This window comes from Pseudopodoces humilis, chromosome 5 (genome assembly GCF_049639895.1).
Source record: "Pseudopodoces humilis isolate 2021_Gansu_Grassland_sample_001 chromosome 5, ASM4963989v1, whole genome shotgun sequence".
In the NCBI taxonomy this organism is placed as follows: domain Eukaryota; kingdom Metazoa; phylum Chordata; class Aves; order Passeriformes; family Paridae; genus Pseudopodoces; species Pseudopodoces humilis.
Genome location: NC_142204.1, coordinates 34,949,182 through 34,969,571, shown reverse-complemented (window position 1 = coordinate 34,969,571; position 20,390 = coordinate 34,949,182). Strand labels below are relative to the sequence as shown.

Below are 20,390 nucleotides of genomic sequence, written 5' to 3'. Positions count from 1 at the left end.
TGTTACAGTAGAAAGCCATTCGCAATTTTTGAGCCAAATTGTATAAAATCAAAACAAATTTAACAAGAAAGTGAAAAAATCCAGAGCCCCAGGATCTACTAAACAAGAACGCATGCACATACATAAGCACACAGTAGACCTGACAAAAAAAATAAAGGAAGAAAATGTCCCGGTGCCATTACCTGCTTTGTACACCTGCTGAAGTAGAACCCGTTGTACTCTTCGTAGTAGCGTTTGTGCTGGCAGGCAGCGTTTTCTGAAGACCAGCAGAAGAGGTAACCGTTGATGCAGTACTTGGAACATTAGAACTTATCAAATCATCTTGTCTTCTACCAAAGGAGCCACTGCAGGAGAGACATGTACAATGGTTGCATTTATTACTTATATTTACTCATTAAAATATCACCAAGCTGCGAATGCTCTATTGAATTTCTACCCATGTATTCTGTGCCTCAGTTAAGTCTTGGAAACTTCTGGTGCAAAAGATGTGTTTTTTTCATTGTTTCCTTGGCTAGGACTTTTAATTTATGACTTTGGAGGGCAGCAGAAGCGTCCCTTAGTCCCGACCATTTCTTCACCAAAGAGGATAAAGAATGGAATATCACTCGTTTATGTAAGAATGTCTTGATCACATCTACTAAAGTATTCATATAGGGCCCCCAATGTCCCATTTTTAAACTGCTGTTTCACCCACACTGAATACCTCAGAAAATGCAGAACCTTACTGAACAGCTTGTCAGGAAAGAAAATGTCATCAATATCATTCCTCTTATAATTTGAAAGCAATTAAATACACTGCCCCATTTTAAAAAAATCTTTAATCATTCCCAGGAAGAATAACCTCCCACTCAGTTTTTTGCCTTGCTCTTCAAGCTATAAAGCAGACCAGTGGTTTCCAAGAAATAAATATGCATTATGCTGTATTAGACAGCCTGGTTACTGATAATATCAATGTCAAGACTCAAAATAATGCTAAATATGTGTACCAATATGCAGCTTAGTTATTAGACTCTTTCCTTTGATCTATTAATTTAAGCTATTTATTGCCCCGCTAATTACAAGGAAGAATTTGATTCAAATAGCTACATTGAACCTATACAATGCAACAAAGTTAATCATGTATATATGTGCAGTATATGATTCCTCCTGAGAAAATTCTGCAAGTTAGGAACTGGCACACCTGAGACCTACTCTCATATTTTCATAATTTACTTTGCATTCAAGTGAATTTTATGTATTCTATTATGCTGATACTCAACATAGGCATGGCTATAATTTACAATTAAAGACAGCAGTCCCATACCTCAAGACTGTCATGAAATAACCAGAATTCAAGAGATAGTGTTTTCCCCCTTTTCATATACCAAGCAGAATTATTTCTATCGCAACATTTAAAATAATTATCTTTGACTACTGAACTCATCTGGAAAGAGTCAAATGAACCCCAAACTGAAATAAACAATAGGAAAAAGAAAGCATCTAACTTTAATTACATAGTTCAAAATCAGCACAACCACTGCATCAGCATACAACTGCATGTTTAAAACCAGCACAACTATTGCAATATATACTTTGCAATTATTATGAACATGGCAATTTGTCAGCATTCAATTTTATACTGTCCTTACAAAATGATTCAGTACTTGTTAACTTTTAAGCCTATTTTGATTTAAAAATTAAAAAAAGAAAAAAAGAAAATCCCACACCTTCTTTGATAACTTGTGTTTAATGATGTAGGACCTTCATTCAAACTGTTTTTCTTGACATCTTCTTCCCATTTTCTCCTGGTGTAGGAACTGCCACCACGTATTGAACTAGCAGATGAATCCCTGTAAAAGATTTTGGGTTAGCAAACTCATATTAAAGAAGGCTGTTCTTGATGTGAGCTTTGAATTAAAATCCTGGATAACACACTTAAAATAAACATAACTGAATAAGGAATAAAATTGCATTTATGGACAATCATTTTAAAGCCTCTGTGGAAAGATACTACATTCATGCTAACACAATTAGAAACATAAAAAGAAAGCAGCATCAAAAGAAAACTGCTAAAGAGGATTTAATCAACATGAAATCAATTGTTGGCTTTTATCTGTGGTCATTGCTGGCTTTTTCTCAAAAAAGCAACAAGATGTTTTTCTGTTTGCTCCTGAGATTATCCAATCTACTTGGGGTTTTTAATAGCTGATTTGATGGAATTTTTCATTCTTTGATGTTATAAGAAGTTTAAAAGCTGAGAAGCCTTTAGAACTCATGATACTGTAAGACCAGCATAACTAGGCTTGCAGTAGCCATTCCTGAGGGGTCTGACATGTATCACTAGCTGACATGACTTCAGCCATAAGGAATTTCCAGACTGCTGTTGCAATTTATAGAAGCAAGGAATAACCTTGCAAAAATCTGCTTATAAAAACTATCCCTAAAACTGACACGCAAAAACTGAATTTCTAATACAAATGTCAGCTCAAGATCTGAAGTTCAGCCAGTAGGAAGAATAAAACATGTCTTCCACAAAATTATATATAAGACAATCAGGTGTACAAGGCAAAATAAAATAAAACTTCGAAAAGATATATTTTTATGTTCAGATTCCTTTGGCCATCATAATGTACCTCTTTTTGCATGAAAATGTACGTTGGCACTTCTGCAGCTGGAAACATTAGAAAATGGTAAAACATAGACCATAAAATGTAGTGCTGTTTTTACCAGCTGAGAGAAACACAAATTCTGAGATATCATCTACCACAGAAAGGTCCTGCTGCATGACAATTTCTCATAAACTCAAGGTTTCACTTTGCCAAGACACTACAGTACTTTTGCTGTAGCACTGGCTACTCAACTGAGGCTGGATGTCTGAGATTTGTTAGTCAAAAAGCCCAGCTGGGATTCATCTTGAAGTCACTTCCATCACTCACACAGGATGTTAGCTAGGATTATGCTACAGCACTGATTCACAAGGCAAGTAGGTGTTATGTAGAACAAGAACAGGGCATTAAGCTAAGCAACAAGGACAAAAACCTTTGACAAAGGCAGAGACCCTAATAATTTATTAAGGTACCTGTGGGGCAGATGGTTAAATTCTTCATGCAAACAAGGTCAGAATAAATGTCAAAAACCTCTTATGGCTTTAGGTAGGCTGGATTGTCTGCCATATCATACAGTAGGCAAAGTATTGGTGTCTAAAAGTAGGCTTCATCTCTGGTACAACAAGGTGTACAGGAAGTTCTCACAAGATCAGTTATACTGATGAGCACTAAGACTAACAAGACTGGTGACTGCAGTTAATCCCATGCCTATGAGAAAAATTATACTATTGCTGATAACCACTTTTAGAACTGTGTCTGTGAATAAATCAAGACTGGCACATCAAGGACACAAACAGACTTCAACACTTAAGAAAGACTTAATATCTTTGTTGCAAGCAATAACAGCTTCTAAGGAATAAAACTGAATGAAATATTTATTCCAATCTTAAGGTATCATCTAGTTATGAAACAATAATAATATCTCTATAAACAAACCGAAACGGACAAATTCGGTCTCAAAGAATATAGTAGTCGAGATATGATAGCACAAACAGAAACTCAAAATTTCTCTCTTACAGAAACACAGATTAAAAACTATCTGGCCATGTAAAATGAGAAATGCTAACAAATTACACTGAACTTTAGGGAAGTGTGAGATCTGAAATAGCCCTGAAATATCTGAAATTCTGTTTTGAAACAGAATTTGTCACCTAGAGACTAAACTTAAGCAACTTCCTGCAAGCGTGAGAAAAAAATAATATTTATCTTGTGTTTGCATTGAAACAAACAGTTCTCAAGAACAGCAACAAAGACATTCCTCTTCAGGTATAAAGAGACTATCAGTCTCACAGACAAGGATTACAACAGCACATATTGAGCAATCAAAAGACTTTCATGGATGACAGTTCAGGTCATCCAGCATTCATCTGTCTAGATATGATCCAACCAAAACCAAGGCATTATGGAGACCTCTACATTTTGTACTATGCATTCTACAGTAACTGCAGAAAACATCCCTGTAGAACCTCAGTAAAGAAGTGAAAAATAGGAAGGTTCTGACTGTGTAAATATGCTATGAAGGTACCCCAAATCCTAACAGGTATCAAGCCTATTCACCTATTTGTTTCTTTTATTCTGAAAGCTACAGAAGCAATAGCAGCAAATAAAATAAAAATCTCCAAAAGTTAATGAAAGGTCAACATGTAAACAGGAAAAGCTTATCTAACCTATGATTCCTGTACTGCTGCTGCACAATATCATTTTTAGTAAAGTCCATAATAAACACACATTTTATCAAAGTAATAATGTAGCCCAGTAGCAGCACTTTGTCACTCAAGACAAAGCAGTAAAATTTTAGCACCCTTCAGTAGCTTAAAAGTTTAGGACTTCATATTTTGGATTTTATTTATTTTCTTTCTCAAGAAGACAACACTCTTCACTGAGTTCTGCTCTTGTCTTAGAATAATTTGGACTCTAGAAAAGCTCATTATAATCTACAAGATCAAAAACCTTCAGGAAGTGGACTGCCATATGAATTAGCATAAGCTGAACAGCCAGATAGTGCTATAAATTAGCCCTGTTTTTAAACATGTAACTTTGTCAGTCACTTTAAAATCTTATTTAAATTTTATATTAAAAAAATATATAACTTCAGAGTCACCTGTTTTCTTTTTCATCAATGTCAGAGGTACTGGCCAGCCGTCTTGGTATTGTAGGTGCAACATATGCAAGTCGAGTTCCTTTTCCATCTTTCTCCTGAAAGACATCAGTTTTTTGTTAATTGTTACTATTATTAATTATCTTGTCTGGAAAATCATCATTATGCCAACTCCAGCCATATTTATTGTGACCTGATTACACAAGTGAGTTTTAAGCTTTAGTTAAATATCATAAAAGACCACAACAGGAAAAGGAAACTGTGAATGTTTCCATTCTAGTGATGATAATGACTTATTTCTCTTTTTCCTGCTTTGCTGAAATACAATTCCAAAAGTGATTCCTGAAAGCAACTGGTTCAATATTTTTATATAATACAGTACGTTATCATTCTTAATATTTAAATTGTATAAAAATTTGTATTTCATTCTATGTAACCACAGGTTCTATTTTGTTCAGCTACCTGAACACTTGGTTTAGTTTAGCCATAGGTTACAGAACCAATTTTCGAAAATAAAAAATCACTACAAAATGAAAATGAATACAAAAGAGACTTCTATAATTTAGAAGATTCTTTTAGCATCACTCTCCAAGTGATGCAAAAGCTATTAAATCTCTGATGTCCTCAAACTGTAAAAATGACTACTACCTTTGCAAGTCCTAAAAAAGAATTAAATGCCAACATTTAATTATTACCAGACACTGAATAATTACCAGACACTGAAGGAGTATATTACACTTTGAGAGATACTACAAAGAAGCTCTGTAATTTTACAGTAATAGTAAAGAACAGATGTGTACTACAATCTGACTTCTATAATACATCATTAACGTCTACACTAAGAAATGTATATGAATTCCTCAAAATATTGTTTCATCCTGTAAATTATTACCTTTTCTTTGTTGTCCAGTGAAGAGGAAAGTCTAGGACTTGATGCAGAACGCATAACACCTGCAGAGTCCTTTTCTTTCTGAGCTTCTTTAGAAGCAGTAATCTCTGCAAGTGCACCATAACTACCAGTTTTTCTAAGACCCAACCTCCATGAAGCAGGAGATTCATCTTTCCTCTCTTCATCTTTGGGAGAAACCTTGGTTGTAGATGTTGGAAACTATAAAACACATGAAAATGAATTTACTTTATTAACTTACACTATCCGTGGTAATTCATGCTCTTTGCAAAGATTTGAGAACTTGTTTTTAATAATCGTAAGTGCTGAACTCATAGGGAAGTTGTAGTGAGAGGCAACCTATGCACTTTTCTCTTGAATTAGTCAATGAGATCAGAAATGTAAGACTGGTCAAGGAATACCACTGCTATAAAGTTAGCTTACAAAAACCCACACTTTGTAATACACGCTGTGAACTTGAGATAATAACTTAGAAACATGCAAATCCGGTATTAACATTTTGATTAAATATGTTATTTTGCAACCTGTACATAAACCTGTGCACACAAGAACCTCACCATAGATTTTTCACCCTTATTGGGCACAAGAACAATGCCAGTTTTGCGCAAGCCCTGCCTCCATGATGCAGGATCTACTGACTCCACGACAGGCATGATAGGAGGAATGAAATCATACTAAAGCCAATTAAGACAAGACAAAGATGAAGATTGAAAGAAGGAAAATAGAAACAAAAGGTTGTTTTAACACCCTACAGTTTGTTCCTAGGTTTGCAATAAGTAACTCTTCATTACAACACAAAATACCAAAAAAGCAGTAAGACACTTAAAGCCTTAGTAACAGATTACAACCAAACGTAACACAGCATGTTTAGCTCATTCAGAGACAGTATTACAGCTTGCATAGAAAAGAACAACAAAGCCTTTGACCTTACAAGTTCCATGGCCTAAATCCTGACACTGTTGATAATAATGGAAGATTCACACTAACATACATACCCCTTATCTACTTACCATGGATCATTCACATCCCTCAATCACATCCCATGCTAGTGTAGCTATCCCTCCCAAACTTGCCTTACCTTCAGTACCCGCAGCCAGAGAGCAGCATTACTGAAAGCAGTGCAGACTGAAGGAAACCTGACTTCTAGCTTAGAATACTGCATCTGCACCCCTTGGTTTTGCCATCTATGATGTAAAAGCAGAAGTGCAGCTACAGCTGATCACATGCTGCACACCTAAAAAGGCAGGTGCAAGCATAGGTCCAAGATCACGCACAGAGTGCTCCTTTACCTTTACTAGTAAAAACAGTTTAAAGCATTTTTGTTTACTGATAGAAGCTGTAACTGCTCCTTTAGATCACAGCTACCTGCTATGTTACAAAATAATAATTTTGATATAATGTGCATTTATTTTGTAGCTAAGAAGGCCCTGAGCTTTTTATAATAATAGGAAAATAACTACACTTTTAGCCTGCACTTTTTACCTAGAAGACCGAAATATAAAACATTAATTTCTGCATAACAAAATTAGAAGTGTATTGATGATTTGTAAAAGGTTGTAATTTAGCTTAAAATCAAGCTGATTTCCTCTCTTATGAAAATATACCCCCATATCATTAAATCTGATCAATTAAATTAAATTAAACCTGCACCCATTACATTAAAGTATGCTTTGTAAGATGAATCACTATTAGATTATACTGTGAATGTGGAAGTCTAACCCCAGTAAGCTCCCAGGAGCAAAATACACTTTATACTATTCTCCTAGTACTTTGTCTTTTCTCTCTACTGTGGCTGCAATTTATCACGGTTACCATTTCTCCTGAACATGCTTTTCAGATGCATCAGTAGATGGTTACATTTTGATGATGATGTATATAGAAAAGCTGTAATGAATGACAAATGAAGATTTACTGGCTTACTATCCAGTTTGCTCTGATATTCTACAAGTCTGGCTACTCATTATCTACTGTAATTTTTTTCCCCAAGCATATCCATCTTGCCAAGTAAAACTAAAGTTCATCCAAATTAACTTTTCCTGTAAAGTTACAAGCTGTAAAAGCTTCCAGCATGCAATATGGCTTTCCTAGGTGTGGATTTGAGCTGTGCATTGAATAAATCATATGTCCCTATTATTTAGCTCTTCCATGAGGTCTTAACCATATTAAAACAGGGATGAGACCCACATAACTTTCTGCTTTTTTTTTCAGGTATCATTTCTGATTTCTATGCCAAAGCACTAGCTGAATGTTTCAAGGGACTCCTGAAAGTCACATAGTCATGCCTTGCCTCCCTTGAATTAAGTGCATCAGAAATACAGGCACAGAGAGACACTAGAACTGTAGCTTCTAGAAATTCTGGAGGAGTCTGACATAGAAAAGACTTTCAAAAGACGAAGTTTAGCTTCAGAAAAAACAAGAACTCCACACACTGTGCAACAGAATTTTTCTTTTTTTAGAAGGATTTTAGATTCAGCTATTTCATAGTTCTGTATTTTAGGTCCCTGTTCAGAATTAAAGCCATTGAAAATTTTTTAAAAAATTAACAGTTTCTGGGGAAGATCAGAAAGTATTTTAAGAATCTATGCATATTTTTATCAATTCACCAGTTAACCAAATCTACTAACAGTAGAATCAAAAAAAAAAAAAAAATTACATGGAAAAAAAGAAATAGAAAACCATAAGAATACCGTATCATAGAAAATAAAAAGGTATTTTCTTTTACCTTCTTAACAGGTGATGTAGGTGCCCCTTGGCCACCAGCTACTGAAGGCGCCATCACAGCTACTGATGCTGATTGTGTACTTGTGGTATTTGCATTATTAGCTGCCAAGGTTTTGGTCTTATCTGCAAAATATTTACAAGATTTTAATCTTCATTTTTCATTCACAATTTCATTACCTTTACAACACCAAGCTGAATTTCTATCCAACAAATTTGACAGTTAACTTTATGACCAGTATTTTACTATTTATTCCTCAGTGTTCTCTCCCTTACTCAAAATTTATATCTTAGCTAGGTCCATCTTCTTTTTCTAAAAGGTTGTGCATGTAACAATTTTTTTGTATTGACCAAGTGTTACCACTTAGAGATCCAGAGACAGAACTACAGAACTATTCAGGTTCCAAGTGACTCAGGAGATCACCTAATTGAACCTTCTGCTCAAAGGAGGGTCAATACTGCCAATGAATCAGGTTGCTCAGGCTTTGATGAGTCACATCTTGGAAACCTCTGGAGACAGATTTCAGTCTCCCCACATAGCCTGTATTTTAGTAGCTGGCTAATGACTACAAAAACTGTAACAGTAGAAGATATGTTAACATCTCATCTGATCTCATCAATGCATATAAATATCTCAAAGGCAGGTGTTGAGGATGGTGCCATACTCTTTTTGATGGTGTCCAGCAACAGGAGAAGGAGCAATATCATAAACTAAAATACAGGAAGTTCCACCTCAACATGAGGAAGAACACCGAGGGTGGCAGAGCACTGGACGAGGCCACCCAGAGAGGTTGTGGAATCTCCCTCTCTGGAGACATTCAAAACCCACCTGGATGCTTTTGCATGTAACCTGCTTTAGGTCACCCTGCCTTGGCAGGGGAAGTTGGACTTGATGATTTCCAGAGCTCCCTTCCTACCCTGACTATCTTTTGATTCTGTAATAGTTAATTCAAATTACAGAAGGCAGGTGCCAATTCAAAGTGAAACATTTATTCTCCGATAACTATGCGTGTTTGAGTTCAAAGAAATATTTAACTGTGCAGAGAACTCCATGAGGAATTCTAGTCACCAGAATGAGCTGTGGCAGGGACTTGCCCTTCCAGAACATCAATTTTCCATTTGCTTCATTACTTCTTTGTCCCTTGTTTTTCTTATCTACATTTCACTGTCTACCTATCTACTCTCTCCTGCTTTGTTCAAATTCTTTCCTCTGTCCACGTTTATGAACCTCAACCCTTCTTACACAAATACACAGAAAATGCCATGATTGATATACAACTGCTGTCACTGCTTTTGCTTGAGCTTCATAATGTTACACCTTGCTTCTGTTTCACATATTCAGACTGCACATTCTTTGGGCTTAGATGTTGCCTCCTATTTATTAGTGCAGTATGAAGCAACAAGGGGTTCAATCCCTACTGGTTTTGGTCCTACTGTAAATACATCTTTCCATCTACGTGACCCATACAGCCTAGAAGTAATTAAATTAGAAAGTATGCAAGGATTTCATGAAGTGCTCTCACAACTAACATTTGAATTCAACAAAGTACTAATCTACAATTAGAAATTGTGTAATCCATGATATTGCTATTACACACTTGTTTTAGTTATGGACATAGCTGAATAGGTGTTTTGAATGTTAGTTACGCAGTAAACAAATACAAATATAAACAGCTGACATGACCAATGGCACTTAATAAAAAGTTCTTTTTAAACACAAGTGAAAAAAAGTGGTGGTAAAATTCTTGGTGATAAAAAGCTGAACAAGGCAATGTGGGACTGACAGTATGATTTGAGACGATGCACAGGCAGATCTGATAGAAATTTTTAGGTAATACATCTTTAAAATATACAGAAAAAGTTATCAGGAGGGAGAAGAATGGATTTTTTCACAACTGTATTCTTAAATTATTTCTAGAACTATAAGAACATAGTTGTATGCATGACTGAGCTGATACTAATTAAAAAAATAAGTATGTCCAAAAAAGTAAATTACAAAACCTGAACTGATGAAAAATTTATTTTTTATCTTGTTTCCCTGTCCTTTGCAAGAAGCTACTTTCATATTCATATTTCCTTTCTTGGTCTTACAGACAGAAGTGTATTTATTTTTAACCTATATTTGCACATAACCAATGAAACAAAAATATAGGACAACATTTTAATTATCCTAAAATATTAGAAATCACCATTTTCAGTGCTTCAGAATACTGAACAGCATTAAAATATTTCACAACCAGAATGCTCCTTATAATAATAGGATTTTTCACTAGAAAAATCTTTCACTACCTTAAGCTGAATAATGGTAAAAAAAGGGAAAGTAAAATCTTGGAACTTAAAAGAGATGTATCTCTACAGGGAAAAGCTTAAAGTGTATCTTGCCAAATAAAGTATGATAAAGCCTTGTTGATATTAAAACCCCCAAAGTTTACATAAATTAATTCTTGTGTCATAGTCAAATTTTCCTGGCACAAACTACTGGCAATGAAGAGAACACAGTTACCAGAGTCATAAAGTTCAGCAGACATTACAGTCAGCTCAGAGACAGAGAAATTACTACATGTTATATATTATAAGTAGTTTGAGTTTAGCGAAGCTCAGTAAATAATGGATGCAAGTACTCTAAGGTAAAAGACTAATGACAAAGATTGCCAGACACTTTTTTTTAGCATAACACTGAAATGCTGGATTGTTTCAAACTACAAAAAAAAACCCCAACAAATTAAACCATAATAGAACGTTTGGTTTTGTAAGTTATTTTTACTACTATCTACATTAAATGCTTATGATAGATTGGCTAGCTTTAAAATACTTTCATAGTCTTATCTTTCCAGGTGAAGAAATTAGAATCTATTAAAATGAAAACTGACAGCTCACCAAAAAGTGTTACTTATTTTAAAAAGTTTAAGTACAAAATACTAACAAGATATTTCTAATGTCATCCATATCTATGTGTTGTACTGCTGCACTGCAATTCTAATATTCTTTACTAGGATTGAACATGCATCTTTAAACACTTATTGCAAGACACTTGTTTTCTGGTTTGAAAGGAAAAGATAATATGATGTTCTTGTACTTCTCGGTACTTGCTACTCTGATAATTGTTCAAGAAAAAAACAACCCACTAATTCCATTTCTCAAGAGAGAAATAGAGAGTAATATGCATACAACTTTGCATACAACACAAAACTTTTCAAAGAATAAGTCTCTTGAACTTAAGTTACATATGAAGCAACAGTTATTATTAAAATAATACCTTTAAAAGTTTATCCCAGTACACACAGAAAATATATGCATGACTACTTAATGAATAGCTGAACCACATTAATTAGTAATTACTTCAAGATGATAAGAACAAATGAGAATGTCTGCAATTTTGCTGATCCAATCTCTATACCAGTTGCACAAGCAAATACTGCTAAGGAGTCTTCCTCTCTAATTTGATCTTCTAACTTTTTCAATGTTTCTGACATGCTACTTCAGGCTTATATTATTTTATCTATCTAATTAAAAGCATCAATTTGTTAAGCAGCCAATCAAGTAAGCCGGTTAATAGTTTTAACCTAAGTAGCTAAAGAGAGCCATTTGATATGTCTGTTATGACTTGACTTTAGACATATATAAACTTACTTTAAAATAACAGGAGACAGTGAAATACAGAAAAATAAGTGAAATGTAACATACTTAACTCTGTATCGTGTGATATTAAATAAGTAAATTTATAAAGTAAATATTTAATGAAAGGCAATGCTCCAAATAACATACCTGCCTCTGCTTCAGATTCTGAGTCATCATCCTCTTCCTCCTCACTAGAACAACTGGACTCATCCTTCTTTCCTTCTTCTTCTTCATCTGCCTTCTCTTGCTCCAGGGACTCTATGCTAGATGCATTCTTTTCTTGCTCCATAATCAGTGTCTCCTTACTGAGTTTGAAAAGAGAAGTATTTATTAAGTACTGAAGAGTTTACTAAAGCCTGTTAAGTAGGACTTTGTGACAGCTTGTAAAGTCATCTTTTTAAAGACTTCATAATTTTTCCTATTTTTACTTACTTTTTAAATGTTTTCTGTGTCTGATTATTATCCATGTTGGCTGTGGATTCAATTAGGGGAGACTTCTTTTCACGTTTTTCACTATGAAGCTTCAAAACACAGAATGGTGCAGTTTAATTGTTAGAATGCCAGCAGTATGACAAAATTACAAATGGAGAGGTATCTCTAAATATTACAAACACTAGAATGTGTATAAACTTTCGAAGTATGAATGTTGAAATCCCTAAAAATCTTAGAAACTGTTATTCCAAGTAAGATGCTCATTGTTGATACTTCAGATCATAAAATACCCACTGGACAAGACAAGTCGTAGATCGCCTTTTTTCTTCAAGGCTTTTTTGGTCACCATAGGTGACCAAGTAAGGGCATAAAAAACCTTTTGAGATGACTGTGGCATCACCTGAATCGATGCCCTCAATTTAAAATTTGTTTTTAATCTATATGCTGCCCTGAGTTGGATACCATAATCATATGTACAATAAAATGTAACATATATATGTATGTATGCATGTACGTACATATGTGTGTGTACGTGTGTGTGTATATATATATATATATATATATGTATATGAACAAGGCCTACCAGATTCTGCTTCTTTTGTAACTCTTCTAAATATCCTAGAATATCTTCATCTGCCACATCAAATGCTGTCTGACCCTGGAGAAGAAGTAAAACACCATAATCGTACAACAGAATTTAAATGTATCAGACTACGATGTCTTCTCATCACATGATGATGAAGGTTAAGCAGAACATTTAGAGAGACAATTTGGAAAATATGAATCAAGCTCTACTGCAAACTGTTAGTCTGTCAGTACTTGAAAACAATTTTGCAATATTCTTTTTTTTTGGGGGGGTGGGGGGGGCAGGGGGGATTCAAACAAAAATATTTATACTTGATGAGTAAACACATTTTTAAGTGATAAAGATATGACAATAAAATTTTACTGTTGTTTGAGGGAAAAAAAGAACACTATGAATGAAAAGTAGATTGATGAATATAATCTCACAGTATTAGTGCCAAATAACTGTTCACAATGGAAGCTGAATGGATGGATCCTGAGCAGTTCAGTATCCTGCCCATCTCAGACTATCACATATCGCTTAATTTTTTAAGTTTAAATTATTTAAGGGAGTTAATGATAACAAATTTAAGTAGTCACACATTCACATTTTACAGCAAAACTATTTACAGTTCACGCTTTACTTTATAGAAGATCTGCTATGACCACTTGTTATTTCTCCTTAGTGTATGATTTCCATGGGACATATACTTGAAGGCTGGAATCTAGGCAAAGTCCCATATTCACTGGCATAAATGCAGCTGCATCAACATGCTGGGTAGACTTACTGAGATGCTGGGAGATCATGACAAGATCAAACTAGAAGCACTTCTATACAATAACCAGTAAAAAAAACAGAGCTGTCATTTAAAAGTGGCCACAGCAGCTTATAAAAATAATGAAAGGTGTTCTTTTTTGTCTGTGCTGATTTCAGTTTCTCAAAACTAAAGGCACACTTCCTCCTAATTACACTGAGAAGACTTGTAACTGGTTAGAAAGGATGAACCTTTAAACTGCTAATTCTGATCATACAGCAGAAGCATGTGCACCTTTTAACAAGCATTAGCCAAAACAACTTGAGGTCTTCTGCCATATGAACTATTACCACAAGCTTCTATTTGCATTATAACTACAGTTTTTAATGTGGCCTTCTATTTTTAGGTAGCCATTACATGGTAATTAGATCCACTATAACCACAAAAAGTCACTTTGCAGAAAACTGTAGCAGCTGGAAGGTTACATCTTAAACCCAAATCTGCAACAGTTGATACCTGAAGTCAGGTGGCCGAGTTCTCTGAGATGCTAAGCACATACAACCGAAACCAAATCCAGAGGTTTCAATCCCTCTCCAAAAGCAAAAATGCTTACTAGCTTACTTAAAAACATGCAAGACTTTCCTAGCTTGCAGAGACAAGTCCATATACCAAAAAAAGACCCCACTGACATCTCTCTATGCCTCCTTTTTTCTTATTCTCATCCAGTGGACTTGAATATATGGTTATGGGAGTGTTCTCTAGTGTATTTATGTATGTATACACATTTTCACAACCCCAGTAAAAAATCTAACATAAATTGGAAGCTGAACAGAGTCTATCTGTAAAACACACTATGAGGAAAAGAATGAGAGCTCAGCACTTACATGGCTGAATGAAAAGGTCTGGATCCTTTTGATGGTTATGTGAACTCATGAACATATTTGTGTCTATTGGGAACAAGATCAGCAAGCTACACAGGCCATTGCATAAAAGCCAAAGAAATATTGCTTAGGAAGCATTCAGGTTATGTCCAGGGGGTCCAGAGTTACCTACAAGTTTCTTCCAAAATACCCAAATCAGCATAATATAGTGACAACTCTTTAATATACTAACACAAACTGATTTTAGGAGTTAAAACACTACCCAAAGGCATCATCATCATCTTGAGAGATCAAACGAAAGCTTGAATGCAATCCATCAAGCCACTAATTTTGTACCTCTGAAATGCCAACAAACTCTTTCAATTGTGAATTTCCATGTCAAAGATTGAATGGATCATTTAATAAAAGAACAAAGCATAAAGTTGGCCTAGAAATTAATTTAGACAATCAGAGAATTTAGTGCTGAACACAACCATGCTGGTTTGACAACACATGCATTATATAAAGCTCCACGTACAGTAAACAGCAGTTTATCATCACTTTTCTTACCCTGGCTTCTAAAGTCACTTTAGAGACCAGAACTTTGTATCTTGACAAGGATTACATAAAAATCCTACCACTTTGTTGACAGCCTCCATATCACATAGGTTTTCCACTAAAATGCGACATGCTTCTTCTTTACCCCAGTGAGCAGCAGCATGAAGTGGTGTCCAGCCATCATAATCTTTAATATTTACATCGTAGTGAGCCTGTATTAAAAGCCTGAAAAAATTAAAAGAAATTGATCTTGACACTGCCAACAGGGATAAATAAGTTTTAGTAAAAATTATGAAACTGCTCTATGGTGATATCTTCCTCCTTTTTTCTCATAGATATTTTAGTTGGGCTACTGACAGTTGATTAATTCTGCTTCTCATAGAAACACCTGCCTTTTCATTGTTTAGCAGGTGTGTATATATATTTTAAGGAAAATTCAAGAAAAACAGCCTTTTCCATTTTCTTCTCTGTTCACTTCCTCTCCAAAGACCATTGTTTCTATAATTACATATTCTTCTCTGTACATGCAGAAATAGGCAAAAGGCCTATTTCTAAGGAACTAAAAAAAAACTAAGGAAAAAACTAAGTATAAATAAGGAAAAAAGTTGTAAGATACAAAAAATTGTTAGATACAGTGTTCTTATTAGTCTTACTAGTAAACTATTAAATCCCCCTTCCATTCTAAAATTAGCTGCTTGAAACTTTCATTTCCTGTCATTAACTTTTTGCAAAAATCTAGTGTTTATACGCTTCAACTGTTCTCTGAGAGGGAGCAGAGTTCCTCAAAGAGACGACCTGGTGTTCTGCCTGTATTCAGCACTCACATTCATCATGGGTTCTCAGGTGAGCATCAAAGTGACAAAGGATACTTAAACTAACAAGGGTTTTTATGTAAAGAGCTAAGAGCTGTCTGAACCACTGTCCATAATTGTTAAAAATCACATAAGAACAAAATATTATTTTAAAAAAAATCTGTTTCTCAAGAGCCAATATACTTACAGTAATATCCTCCAATGAGTCAACTTTCACACATGATCAGCTGCAAATCTTGCAGTCTTGCATCCAATACAGAGCACACATTTTTGATAATTTGAAGCAATCACAAAAATTGCCTGCACATATGTTTTGCCTCTCCTAGGAGAAGTATATACACTGGACTACAAAAAAGACAAAAACTGAGGGAGCTAAAAAACACCCAAACAGTTACAGATACAACTCCCTTACAGATACCTGCTACTCTAAAACAAAAATCACTCTTTTCCAACAGAATAATGTGCCTTCATCATGTTTGAGCATCAGGGTTTTTTTGAAACAGAACTCCCATTCAGTAAATTGCTCTGCAGACTTTAAAAGCACCGATACTCACAGTCAGGATGTGTGCTTATTTTCACTCATGTTACAGTTTGTAAGTGCTCCTAACACTGCTAAAGCAGTCAAATAAATTTACAATCATGTTAAAGACATGTATTACTAATTATGCTTTACTAGAATAAAAGAAGAACATTGATGAAAAAGAGATTAAATATGTTACAATATGTATTGATATAACATTAATGAAAAGTTGTGAATTAGGGGACACTTGAAGCCTAAAGTTTTCCAGGGAAGACATCAAGAGTCATGATTTTTTTAAAAATGAACACAAAATTAGATTATCTGGTTCGTAAGTGCAAAAATTTTTAGCCTGGATTACGAACTCTGCTTTACGTAGGGAAATAAATATGGTGTCCTGAAAACATGCACCAACCAGGATGTTAACTGGCATTATAAAAAGATCTTAAGCTTGTTTACATAGCTGGCTTTTAAAGCAGGGCAACTTTCCTCTCCTGAGTAATATTCAGGCTCAACATGTATACTGCTATTCGTATTTTGAATGACGTAGAATAGAAAGCCAACAACATCATGATTAATGAGTGCTTGAAAACATAAAATCAAGCTTTGAGAAGAGACTGTTCTAGAGAGACTGTGATTTTCAAGATACACTTCCTAAAAGTCAGAAGTGCCCAATTCCAAGCAGCATTACATCACGACAATAAAATATGAAAAAGTTAAACCACACTTACTTTAAGACTTCTGTGTACCCCTTAGCAGCAGCTACATGAAGTGCTGTACCACCAGATTTTGCATGCCTGACATCATTTATATGGCCACTGTTGAGCCACTGTCTTGCATCTCTTAGCATTATTCGTTCTTCTTCTTTTCGAGCTGATTCTATATCAACCCCTGATTCAGACAGGGAGGAGGAGAAGGGAAGAGAAGACACAAAATACTTTAGTTCAAATACTTCAATTCAATTATATAACAAATTTTATGCCATATTTATGTGATATAGGAAAATAAAAACTAAACAATCTGAATAATGTTCAGAGTTTGATATGAATATTTTTTGGAAGATGAATTCCAAGGTTATGAAAACATCCAGTTTTGTAAGACAGCTTGCATAATGCCTTTTTTAACAAAAGGAGGGGATGGGTAGAAAAAAGATTATAAATAAGTAATAATAAAAATCAGTCTATTAAAACTCTTCAAACTTATTCTTTTAAGAATGTCTGTCATCACCTAATAACCACTGAAGTGACCTGTTTAAAAAAAAAAGAGAAAAATTCTATTCATTTTCTAAGCACCAAAAGATAAGTCCATGTTGATGTATCTGTATACAATAGAAAATGGCTGAAGTTGTTTTATAAACAGATCCCTATGGGAAGAGAAACAATCTTGCTTCTTTACAATGATGACAAGATGAAGCTATATCTTTTACACTTGCTAAAGCATTTCTGGTTTGTCTCCTATCACTGTGAATCACAAACCTTATACACATATAGACAACACTTTGGATATTGCAGTTCATAGCTCTACTAAAAAACCACCAAAAACACTGAAAACTTTTTACAGTATGTCTCACTAAAAAAAAATAAATGATCATACACTGATGGAAAGGGAGAAACACAGTCTACCATCATAACACCTACAAGTATATGCATCAGGTTAAACAAATTCCAGACCCTGAATGGGTAATGCAAACACATTATTTGCAAGCATTTTTGTAATTACTACCTCAGAACATTGCAGAAAAAAAGATCTTGAAAAGAACTATGCAAGAGCATAATTCCCTCTATGATGTCTGAATGGTGACAACTCATAAGGAAAAACAACGTAGAAACTGTGATCATCAAGAACACAAATTGTATCTGGGATTTTCAAGATACATTTCCTAAAAGTCAGAAGTGCCCAATTCCAAGCAGCATTACATCATGACAATAAAATATGAAAAAGTTAAACCACACTTACTTTAAGACTTCTGTGTAGCCCTTAGCTCATAAGGAAAAACAACTTAGAAACTGTGATCACCAAGAATACAAATTGTATCTGGGTTGACTTCTATCAGAATATCAGTGGCCCAACCTTCAACAAAATGTTTTTATGTGTATGATTTCTCTAATCTTACACACTGGCATGCAGGGACTTGGGAGATATATATACTGTAAAACTTTATGCTAAAGACAATAAAAAAAATAAACTTCCTTAAGTACCATAAAGTAATTGAAGCAAGTTAAACAGTCAGTGTTCTGAGGACTTGACTGAATTCCTCGACTCATTCAATTAATTGACCAGCAAAACCATTTTAAACTTGACAATTTAGGCAAAAAACGAAAAGAATTACATTTTATCAGAAACTGACAAAAACCATAATCCAGATGTTTAGTCTCCAAGCTGCAGGAAGACATACAAGGCTGTTGAAAGGCTCAGCAGAGGAAAAAGCTGAAAAATTTTCTAAGTATAACATATGAAGAGTGAAGACCAAGAACTCTGAACCAGTAAGACATGGTTAGTCATATATTCTCATTCCTCAGGAAGCTCCTACATGTTGATATGTGAATTACTGCAAACTGTAACTTCACAGGCCTGAGCATCTGCTCTCCTTTCAGAACGACACAGCAGTGATCAGCAGATCCTGGGACACTACTCTAGAGTACAATCATTTATACGTCAGTGTTGCCTGCAAAACACTACTGTGTAAATAAATAGTGTATATTTGATTATCTCTTAGTCACATTTATGTCCATTCCCTTTTTGTATGCTCAAAGTCCAACAGTGAATCCTTCTCAGCATGAGTAACCTTCTCCACCTGAAGAATCTGAAAAAATTCCTACCAGTGTAAAACTGTTCATGAACATAGCTGTTTGTTCTGAGGCACTTTTGTATAAAGGAAGAACAGAGAAAAAACTCATTCCACACCCTGATCTTGTGAGCTTCTAATGGGTCATATCTAAGCTTACTTTCCAGACAGGCCCAAAGAACCAGGTTATGTCAAAATAGTAATGCTTTTGCAGGAAAAATACTCAATACAGACTTCCATTAATATCATGAACTATTGCATTTCTGAAGCCCAAAAAAATATAATAGTTGCAGAGGTTTAATGGCTGTATCAATACATTATTTTACAAGACAGCAAATTTCTGGTCATATTTCAACAGAAGAAAGTACCAGAATCTTGCCAATCTAAATTAAACTCTTCACATTAATAACTCATGAAAATGGGAATTAAACTCTGTGTCACAGAAAAAAGCTGTACTCTGAGATAAATACAATTCCCATTATTAACTACAGAAAATGGAATGTAAACAGCCTTTGTTATACCTTGTATGGGGCTTTCTCTTTCCTTTTGTTTTCCAGATTCTACTAAGATACCAGGGGAAAAGAAAATGCTCATCATGTTTCCAACCCTTTCTCCCAACGGCCCATAGATGGCAATGCGCTGCCTCCCAGCTCAGCCTCAGCCACAGCCCTCGTTCACACCACCAGTATGCTTAACCCCTGGCAGCCTAACAACTTAAATCATTAATAATTTATTACAAAATGCTTTCACTTTTTTTCCTGATCAACAAGTGTTACTCAATAGCCTCAAACAGGTTTGAAAACAGTGCACTGTTCAGTGAGCATTTAATGAAAATTCAGCATAAATTTAAATGCTGAATCATTGTTTTAGGACAACTCAGCCATATAAAGGCATGTTTTATAGATACTGCAGAGAAGATCAACCCACTTTTTACTTCATGAAGTGAATGTTTATATACAAATGTAATAGTTCACATTTTATCCACATAAACAAATCTGAGTTAAGCAATACATCTGGGAGAGTCTTGTTACATTACCTATAATTAAGAATGAGAGGAACACGTGTTTCTCTTTGGAACAGGGTGAGTGACCACTCTGACAGTTACTGAATAAATAGCTACCATACTGAAACCCCTGATTCACCTCACATTACCTCTCCCCACTAACTCACCTCCTGAGAAT

General features: G+C 34.8%; 1 protein-coding gene across 2 annotated transcripts in view; it reads right to left on the bottom strand.

Moving 5' to 3' along the window:
• The window catches only part of PPP1R12A (protein phosphatase 1 regulatory subunit 12A), a 113,253-nt gene that overhangs the window by 28,117 nt on the left and 64,746 nt on the right, over positions 1-20,390 (bottom strand). The window contains exons 4-14 of one of the 2 annotated variants that reach the window (XM_014248945.2): positions 17,156-17,315; positions 15,176-15,320; positions 12,942-13,016; positions 12,359-12,447; positions 12,074-12,231; positions 8,313-8,434; positions 6,148-6,264; positions 5,576-5,791; positions 4,687-4,781; positions 1,707-1,829; positions 183-344 (exon numbers count right to left, since the gene is read on the bottom strand). In XM_014248945.2, the coding sequence (XP_014104420.1) occupies positions 183-344; positions 1,707-1,829; positions 4,687-4,781; positions 5,576-5,791; positions 6,148-6,264; positions 8,313-8,434; positions 12,074-12,231; positions 12,359-12,447; positions 12,942-13,016; positions 15,176-15,320; positions 17,156-17,315 (1,462 nt within the window). The remainder of the gene's footprint in view (positions 1-182; positions 345-1,706; positions 1,830-4,686; positions 4,782-5,575; positions 5,792-6,147; positions 6,265-8,312; positions 8,435-12,073; positions 12,232-12,358; positions 12,448-12,941; positions 13,017-15,175; positions 15,321-17,155; positions 17,316-20,390) is intronic. The other variant, XM_005519385.3, reaches the window with a different exon arrangement.